The sequence below is a fragment of the Malus domestica genome, chromosome 07 (assembly GCF_042453785.1).
Source record: "Malus domestica chromosome 07, GDT2T_hap1".
Classification (NCBI taxonomy): domain Eukaryota; kingdom Viridiplantae; phylum Streptophyta; class Magnoliopsida; order Rosales; family Rosaceae; genus Malus; species Malus domestica.
The window spans coordinates 4,244,276-4,254,564 of record NC_091667.1 but is presented as its reverse complement, the minus strand read 5'-3'; the positions used below and the strand labels follow the sequence as shown (position 1 = coordinate 4,254,564).

At 35.5% G+C, this 10,289-nt stretch overlaps 1 protein-coding gene across 1 annotated transcript; it reads left to right on the top strand.

Annotated features, from left to right (window-relative positions):
- Window positions 1–215: 215 nt before the first annotated feature.
- Window positions 216–1,729, top strand: LOC103409990 (U-box domain-containing protein 4-like). The gene has a single exon (XM_008348765.4). The coding sequence runs from the start codon at window positions 374–376 to the stop codon at window positions 1,559–1,561; it is 1,188 nt and encodes a 395-aa protein (XP_008346987.3). The 5' UTR covers window positions 216–373; the 3' UTR covers window positions 1,562–1,729.
- Window positions 1,730–10,289: the final 8,560 nt, after the last annotated feature.

Genomic DNA, 10,289 nt, shown 5'->3' with positions numbered 1-10,289 from the left:
GAAGATGTGACTACGGGACAGAGGTTCAGGGCCGAAGGGGTAGAGGAAGACCTAGGAAAACTTTGGAAGAGACTCTAAGAAAAGACTTAGAGTACTTGGATCTAACGGAGGACATGACACAAAACCGAGCGCAATGGCGTTCTAGGATTCATATAGCCGACCCCACTTAGTGGGAAAAGGCTTTGTTGTTGTTGTTGTTGACTAAAAGTTTTTCTAATAAAAATATTTTTAGAATCAATTCTTATTAAAAATGTAAATACTAGAAAGGTACTTAAAAGTATTTCCTAACTGAAATTCAAAAAATAATTTTTTTCTAAAAACACAAACGAACCATCCAACAATCCAGCATTTTCACTATTTCTGGTTAATTGACATGCAAGTTTGGCGGGGAGGGGGAAGAAAACGAAAAGTTGACCACTTCCGAGTTCGTAACTTTTCAACTCGCACGCACTTCCATTTCAAACACAACCCACCAACCAGCACCCATATCATTCCTCCTATCAAAATCTTATCCCCTTCCTCTTGCAATCATCCCAACAAACGCGACCCAGATCCCAGAGTTCCAGATCCAAACACAATCAGACAGAGAGACATCGCAAAAATGGAAGTGAAGGTCCGTACGGTTCGGTCCTTGGTCTCCAAGCTCAGCTCCGTCTCCTCCCAAACCCGAGCCGACGCCCTCAAAGAGCTTCGCCTCATCACCAAGCTCGACCCAGACAGCCGCCCCCTCGTCGCCGAATCCGGCGCCATACCTTACTTGTCCGAAACCCTCTTCGACTCCTCCCCTTCCCTCCAAGACGACGCCGCCGCCGCCCTCCTAAACGTCTCTATCTCCTGCCGCCACTCCCTCATCTCCACCCGCGGCCTCCTCGACGCTCTCTCCCACGTTCTCCGCCACCACGCCTCCCCTTCCTCCTCCCCCTTCGCCGTCCAGTCCTCCGCCGCCACCCTCCACAGCCTCCTCGTCGTCGACGACTACCGCCCCATGATCGGCTCCAAGCGCGACATCGTCTACTCTCTGATCGACATCGTCAAGAGCCCCAATTCTCCCGCGCGGTCGGTGAAGGACGCGCTGAAGGCGCTGTTCGGGATCGCTCTCTACGCGCTCAACCGCGGCGCGCTGGTGGAGCTGGGGGCCGTTCCTGCGCTTTTTACTTTGGTGGTGAAGGACGGGCGCGTGGGGATCGTGGAGGACGCCACGGCGGTGATCGCGCAGGTGGCCGGGTGCGAGGAGAGCGAGGAAGCGTTTCAGAGGGTTTCCGGGGTCAGGGTTTTGGCGGATTTGCTGGATCTCTCGACCGGGTCCAGCTTGAGGAGCAAGGAGAACGCGGTGGGTGCGCTGCTTAATCTGTCCAGGTGCGGCGGAGAGAGGGCGCTGAGGGAGGTGAGGGAGGAGGGGCTGGGAGTGGTGGATGGGATTGCTGATGTGGCGGAGAGTGGCAGCGCAAAAGCGAAGAGCAAGGCAGTTGCGCTGCTGAAGGTGGTTGATGGCGGGAGCGGATGCATTGCCAGCGTTTTCAGAGATCCGCGGTTTCATTCTCTACTAAACCAAACTTCGTAAATTTGGTGTTAATTTGTTTTTATTTTTTAGTGATGTAGATATTGTAGATTTTACGAGTTCAATGTATGATACTTAGGAATGATTGATTAACCTTTTCATAAAAAAAAGAAAAGAAAAAGAAGGAATGATTGAATGATTGAATGATTGAATGATTGATTAACATCTTCAGGTCGTAGTGTTGAATTATCTTTTTTTTTTTTTTTCTTGTACGAGAAAAATAGAGCATTGGTATTGTTGCTTTGATCTATGACTTGCTATCGCCGTTAAATTTAAGATAAGATAAGATGAACTTAATTTGTAAGATATTTCTTATTGTCTTGAGCTAAAATTGAATTTTGTCTAGATAAGTTTATCTTACATTGTCGATTTTAAGTCCAGATAAAAGAGGAGGGACAGGAGAGGATGTCAGGTAGTCGACATTTCGTTGTTACGTCAAATTCTTATCATAATAAATCTTAAACGAAAGCAAACCCTACTTAGTACAATAGGGCTTTGTTGTTGTTGTTTGCCTTGAGCTGAAAGGCTTCAGGGAAGAGGTTTCCCTTTGGATAATTTGCACTCGGTGGTTTATTAGGTTGTTTCATGGGTTATCTTTCTCGCTTAGTGTTAATTAATTTAGGAATACTTTGGATGCAGTCCCTAATTCTTAACATTCTTTGACTAAAACCTTAATGATATTTAAAGTTTGATCAAAGTCCATTGACTTTGTACACCTCATTATATTACAATTACTATTTATATTTGTATAGTTTTGACATTAATTATTTGATATTTTATGAGATTTATAATCCTATAAATTTAAAATCTCTCAATATAATACTATTAGAAACGGTTACAATAAAAAAATGGGAAATTTTTTTTGGACCCATATAAATTATTTATACACCCAACTTAAACTTTAAATATGAATTGTCTTTCTTACCCTATTGCATAATTACCGTCAAGTAAAAAATGAAATGAACAATAAAACCAAAATTTATCAATAGACCCATATATACCCAATAATCAATCTACTTCTTGCTACCATCTGGGAATGTGTCGCGCCTTCATCGAACTAGCTCGATGTTACTTCTGAGTTTCTACATGCTTATGTTATTGTTTATGGATTCGAAGCAACCAAGGATTCTTCAAACTTCAGATCATATGAATTAAAAGCTGATCCAACGGACCATGTGAAACTTTTGGATTTTGTACTAAATATTGGAGGGATTGGCTGATCCAATTTTGATCATTTGCAAAAACAAACGCATACTGATTGAACAAAAAATAAATTAAAAACATATGGGATTTAAATATTTTATTTTTTTAATCATCTATATGGGATTAAGCAAAATCAACAGATGAAGGATTAATTAAAACATATATGGGATTGAGTAAAATCAGCAAAAAAGATGGATTACGCATGAGACAAATATGTGAGAGATATTGCTGTCTTTATGCCTTGAATGAGTTTCAAAACATTGATTTTTATTTTTTATTTTTTAAATGAGTGTAAAGATAAATTTGTATACCAAATTGTGTTTGTGAGGGTAGTTTAGGTAGTAAGTTTGGGTTTAAAGAGATATTAATAGTTTAGTTAAAAATAATATAGGTGTAGAGAGTAAGTTGGGTGTAAAAAGAGATTGTATGGGTTCAAATAAAATTTCTCTAAAAAAATTCAACATTTTGATTGAATAAATGGATAAAAACTGTCATATCCCGGCCCGGGCCCCCACCACATCCCGGACTCGACTCCGCCGTAGCACGATATTGTTCGCTTTGGGCCCCAACTACGCCCTCACGGTTTTGTTTCTGGGAACTCACACAAGAACTTCCCAATGGGTCACCCATCCTGGGATTGCTCTCGCGCGAACTCGCTTAACTTCGGAGTTCATATGAAACTCGAGATTTGATATCAAAGCCAATCCCTGGCCGGATGTGTGCTGACAAGGACGTCGGGCCCTTAAGGGGGTGGATTGTAACATCCCACATTGTCTAAGGGAGTGGATCATGTAAGCCTTATATGTATATACCCACCTTTTCCTAGCACGAGGCCTTTTGGGAGCTCACTGGCTTAAGGTCCTAGTTTTTGGGCTGAGAAGCTCATAGATCTCGTCAAGGCAACGAGGTTAGTGGCGGCCACGACGAGGACAACCCGAGAAGGAGACGGAATATTCTTGACGGCATCAGGCTAACTAACGGTATTGGCCTGAGCATGGGGACGCTTCTGGTCGTGCCCTTGACGGCGCGTGAGCCGTCCAAAAATTAATTTAAATTTTTGGGGATGTTCGTGACGTCGAGTAGGTCACGATGGTATATTTAAACCCTAGGTTTGAGCAAACGATGGGGGTTTTATTTAAGTTTCCGTATATGTGCTTTAATTAATTCTATTTTAGTTATTTCACATATAGGGGAAACGTATCCCGAGGAATTACGGGGCCAGGCTAGACTCGAGGGCTACGACCCATCAACGTACTTGTGAGTGGGTAGTTTGTTTTTATACCTATACATAATTATAGTTTCCATAAATGCATATTTACTTCACTTTACTCTTATATTGCCAAGTATCTGTTATTGTGATATTAAATGTGATAAATGCTGCTATATGGTTGGGATATTACTGTCATGACATTCATACATATATTTACATGCTCATCTTGCTGCACCAGTGTTAGTACTCGCCCCAGGGCCAAGGCCAGTCCTTCATGTTTATATTCACATCGCACCATTTGTTCTCCTTGGATCCAAGTTAGGTGTCAGTCCTATCGGGTAGATTGCATTAGGCAATCCGACTTGTATGTGATCGTGCTTCTGCACCAGCCTTCACGTGATTGTAGTACTAGAGAAAATTGATTACACCCAGTCATGTTCGTGTCAGAAATTATCTGTTCGAACTCATGTGTCAGCCTAGATGGATAAGCATTTAGCTATACTTGATTATCACATGATTATGTTATTGTGGCATTTGATACATCATGACTTGGCATATTTTTGGTTATAATATTATTATCATGATGTTGATATATTGTGTACATACGTACTTTGTATGTTTTAAGGAAACTATACTTATTTTACGGCGAGGGGTTAGTATATTTGAAAATAAAGGATTTCGTATAAGCATTGTTTTGCTGACTTACTCAACTTTGTTTTTCGCCCCTCCAGGACCTATATAGATGTACTCTTTGTGGCACTCGAGATCTTAGCAATTCTGACATTCTCTTTTGTTTAGACGTGCGAACTTATCACTGTTGTGTAATAAGTGTACTTTAATTACTTGACTACTCTTCTATAGTCTCACTGTCTATTACGCTCAGAATAATTGTAGTGGGTTCTTCCCACGATTGCACACTCTTTCACTGTTTAATATGATTAGTTCTAATTAGTTTTAAATTTACTCACTTTTTACATCACTTACCCTTATGGTTACGTCACCTCACAGTGATGGCCAGCATGCTTCGACCTTTCCAGGTTGGGGTGTGTCAAAAACTATGTAAAAATAAGAAATAATATGGCAAAAGAATGTATCCATAGTGTTTAAAAAAGGGTACATTTTACAAAAAAAATTGGTACATTTCACATATAACAAAGTGGTACATTAATAAAGAAGAATGGGTACATTATAAATAAACTAGGGTAAACTAGGGTGCATATAAAAGATTAAAAAATTATGAGTACAAATGAATTGATAAAAAAATATAGGCGCTAAAAGAAATTAATACATGGTACAAAATAAAACTAAAAAGAAAATACTACAAATTTAATAAAATGTTGCAAATTAAAAGTGGGTACAAACAAAAAATATAAATATATGATACAAAGTTTAGGCATAAAACATAAATATACCATATGTAATTTTTATATTATTGATTAAATATGCAATGTCACGTGATGGTGTACACATAGGTACAAATACAAATAAAACTTTAAAAAATATGGGCACAAAAAGAAACTAATATATTATATATGGGTACAAATTAAAAATGAAAAGAAAATTGGTACAAATTAAAAATAGGGACAAACTAAAAATAAAAATATATGATAAAAAATTTAGCCATAAATATAAATATACTAATTTTAACATTTTTAACACTAAAGGAATATATTTAAAAATAAAAATATTTTATTATTCAAATAATTAATGATGTTATTAATATCCAAGGACCTTGATCAAAAATTGAAAATGAATAGGATTTTAATTAATAGAGTAGTAAAAAGAAGAATGTGAACCTAATTTCTGCTTTAATTTATCATCAACAAGTTAAGCCCCTTTTGTTGACCACCAATATGAATGAAATCTTTTACAAGATTGAGTAATGATATTCATACCATATTTTTATACCACATTTCATACCAATTGAGGTGTCATTTGATGTGGAAAGCCACATCATTTGAATTAATTAGATTTTTAAATTTAGTTCATTATTTAATAACTAATAATTAAGAAAAACTAATTAATTAAAGGAAAACTAATGAAAAGGGCTTGAAAACTTTGAGTTTTAATGATAAAGACAAAATAAAGGGTAAAGTGAATAGTACCATGATTGACTTTTTAGTGTAAAAATGTGGTTTTTCGTTAAAGTGAACAGTACTGGGTGCTTTTCATTAAAGTTCCCTTAATTAAATGATGATTGTGGTATATGAGGAGCCTTTCTCCTTCCTTTCCTTGGGTTTTGCAAATTTTTTAAATGATGTAGCTGTACACATCAGATGCCACCTAAGATGGTATATTAATATAATATAAAAACATGGTACGAATAACATTACTCTACAAGATTAGCCACTGAGTATCTTTATCACAATTAATTACCGGTTGAGGCTTTTTGGGCCACCAAAACTTGTTGCTTTTTTTTTTTTTTTTAGCTTTCAAAAAAAAAAACTTGTTGCTTTTTGACTTATAATCCATGTTGCTAACCTAGTTGCCATTTTGTTTCGGAAAATGATAAAGGCGTACATTTCTTTCCTGATAATTAAAAATGATATTCGTTGTTGGTGATTGATGTATTCATTTTGATAATTACAATTAAAAATATATATATAAGAAGATTAAAAAGAAAGTGTGAAAAGTAACTCTGTTCTTTTTTCTAGAATTTCTTTCTTCCTAGGCTTCCTTTTTGTTTGTTTTATTTTCTTTTGAGAAACTTAGTTGTTTTATGTAAAAGCTTGTTATATGTATCTCATTATGAAAAGACATTTTGTCACGTGTGTACATGTTTTTTTTTTATCTTATTTAATTACTTTGTTTATTTTGTTAATAATAGTAGATAGATGTTGGTAGGAAATTGAATTTGATTAGTGTTTGTTTTCTAGAAGTATGGAATGTCAAACAGCTCAAAAGTGAGAGGGGTAGGCGGTGGACCTTTTTATTGGTATTAAATCGTGATATTCATGTTTTTTAAAATGAAAAAAAAAATCGTCATTTCATGGACAACCAAAAGCGAGCTTTCAATTGTCAAATTTGTTTCTTTTATTTATTTATTTGGGTTTAAATATTTTTTAGCCTTTTTTTTTTTGGCTGAGTTGTCAAACCTATTTCTCTATCGAGGGAACTAATGGTCAAACTACATAAAAACGTGCTTTTGATGTAGCTGTCTGTTTTTAGGCAAGAAATCCAAGAATTTTTGGAGGCTAGCACGAGCAAAAATGGTTGAAATGTTTATTATTTGAAAAAAAGTAAAACGGCCTAAAATCCCAAGAGCTAGTCTTTCAAATGTATAATATTGTTAACACACCATGTTTTACTAACCAACTTCAATTGTAATTGAATGGTAACATGGCGTCTGTCTGTTCGATACATACCTAAATTTATTAGTAACGAAGGGTGAAACGAACTTGTGGCTGCGAGGCTGTAGCTAATTTGGAATGCCAATGTTGAATGTTGAATCACAAGCCACTCGATGCTATGTCGTGTGATTATATCTTTGAACCCCATAGAAAGAACGTTAAAGAAAGAATGTCATTTAATGGTCATTTTATCAAGAACGTCCATGCTCTGGGGACCATTTCGATAAGCTCACCCTATAATCCTCCATCTGTTCGAAGTAACAGTATCATTAGTATTAAACAGTCAATTAAACTAGTTAAATGTTTTCTAAGTGCCACTGGAGGCCACAGAGAGGCCTAAGGCTCCTTAGATGAGTTGTATTTGTAATAGGCGTGTTACTGTTGGTTCTGCCGACCGAAAGAGTTAGTTATTTAGTTAGTTAGTTAGTTAATGTTAAGGTTTGCATCACAAGTAAGTCGACTTCTAATTAAGAGACTGTACCGTAAGTGAGGTACTGGCTCATTTTTTATTCTTTTCTATGCCTTGCTTTGAAGGGCTTCACTATTTTCTTAATGAATACCAAATAATATTCATTGGCTCGTAGACCATCCCTTCCACTTCCTTTTGCTCATCGACTAACACTTCAGAGGTTGAAATCCTCGTCCTTAATTAGATCCTGGCTTTCAGATTTGGGTTCGAGTTTATTTTCCAATGCAGCAGCATTAGCATTTGCTTGTTCAAGCAAGGCGATAGTATGCATAATTTTCTCTTTTGGTATTATGTACAATGATTTTAGGAAGTGTTATTCTCAGTCTAAAATTCTCATTTTGTACTTTAAACTTTCTATATTTAGAAATAAAAATACAATTATGAGGAGTGCAAATTGAATTTTTTAGAATGCTAATAACATTTTCCTTTTTTAATTCTTCTTGATGATATAGGCTTCTCACTTTAAGTTATCTTGGTTTTATTTGTTTCACTTTTCTTCTATAAAAGACTTCAAATAAAAAGGGTAAAAAGTGTTGGACAAATTCCCACTGCTAATGAAATAATTAGGTCCATTGCTAAGGACATTAAATGGCTTGCCTCATCGTGCAAGCTGGTAGAATAGAATCATGTCTACAGAGAAACAAACTTAACACGGATGCTATCACTTCCCTCAGGCATAGTTGTACTAATTTATATATTTGGGATGGGTGTGTTCCTCCCCAAGCAAAAAATGTTATCTTGTATGATTATCAAGGCCTTGGATGTCACCGAGGTTTCTCCTTAATTTAATCTTCTTCTTCCTTAAAAAAAAAAAAAAAAAAAAATTCCCACTACTACCTAGTGCTGCTTATTTAAGAGCAACACTTAGTACACGTGTAATTATTTTCAAGATTTTTCTATAGACTCAGGGCACCAATCTGACGTTTTTATTTTACTTTCTTTCATTGAGTTTGATTTGAGGTTGATGGCTCTTATGGAGTTTAGGCTATTCATTGCTTGTGAGCTTTAAGGAGGAGGGAGAGAGGAAGAAAGTTAAGGAGGCATGGAATTTAAGTTTATGGAAGAGAATGATGTGGATGACACCATACCAGACCCAAACAATGGGGGTAGGTTGCTCACCACGTGGCAGAGTAAGATTAGGAAAGTATATCAAATTGAGAATTTTGGACCCCTTCTAGGCTTATGTCCTGGCTCCATCACTGATTGTACATGAGGGTATTATCTTACCTCTTATAGTGAGACTAGACAAGTAGTTTTAAGTTTGTATGGGAGGGCTTTTTTCTTTTATGATTATGTGTGAAGATATATAGGATATAAAGGGAATTTTCATGAAAGGGTTTGGACTAAATTTATTTTAACTAAAAACTATGCTATAACTTTATTTAATGAAAAATAACTAAAAATTAATGAAAACCCCTTAAATTTTAATAAAAGGACAAAAGAACTTAAAATTTTAATGAAAATGACACAATTTTAATATATATAAAAAATAAATGACTCGCGGGCCCTGTGCGTCCATCACATACACTATTTATGAAACTGAACACTATTTATAAAATTGAACACTATTTATTGGTCCAATTTCATAACATTGCCTAGTTCTTGGTCCACTTTCATAAATAATGCCTAGTTATTGGTCATGTTTCATACATAGTGCATAGTTATTGGGTCTAGTTTCATAAATAATGTATAATAATTGGTCCGGTTTCATAAATAGTACCTAGTTATTAGCCAACTTTCATAAATAGTGTCTAGTTCTTGGTCATGTTTCATAAATATTGTCTAGTTCTTAATCCAGTTTCATAAATAGTGTATAGTCCAGTTTCATAAATAGTTTCCACCTATTGGTTTAGTTTTGGAAAAAGTGTCTAATTCTTGGTTTCGTTTCATAAATAATGTCTACTTATTGGTCCAGTTTCATAAATAGTGTCTACTTATTGATCTAGTTTCATGAATAATGTTTACTTATTGGTCAAATTTTATAAATAGTGTTTAATTATTGGTTCAGTTTCATAAGGTTTGAAATTTAGATTCTTTTTTGTCTTGTAAAAGCATCACTTGAGCCAAAAACGAAGAATCCAGAAGTGATCCTTTAGATCAAAACCTTGAGAAGATTATATTCTCAATAATTATATTTAAAAAGTTGTTTTCATTTACCAAATTAAAATTTCCTCACATTTTTTACATGCCTACAATAATAAATGTAGGTCTCCATTCAATTTCCTAAGCTTGGGTGTCTTCTTGGAGAAATTCTTACTTGTGCCCGTAACACAAATAGTACACCACATGTTATTATGTAAGTGATGAGAAATTTTATTTTTTATGTTATTAATTTTTTAACACAAGAATCTGACAACTTGTATAAAGACACGCGGTGTACCACTATGTGTTCCAAACACATTGAAAAATCTCTCATCATCTTGACTACTATTGGAAAACAACATAAAAATAAAACTGGGGAATGTAATTCAATTTGAAGGTTTTTTTCTTATTCTAAGC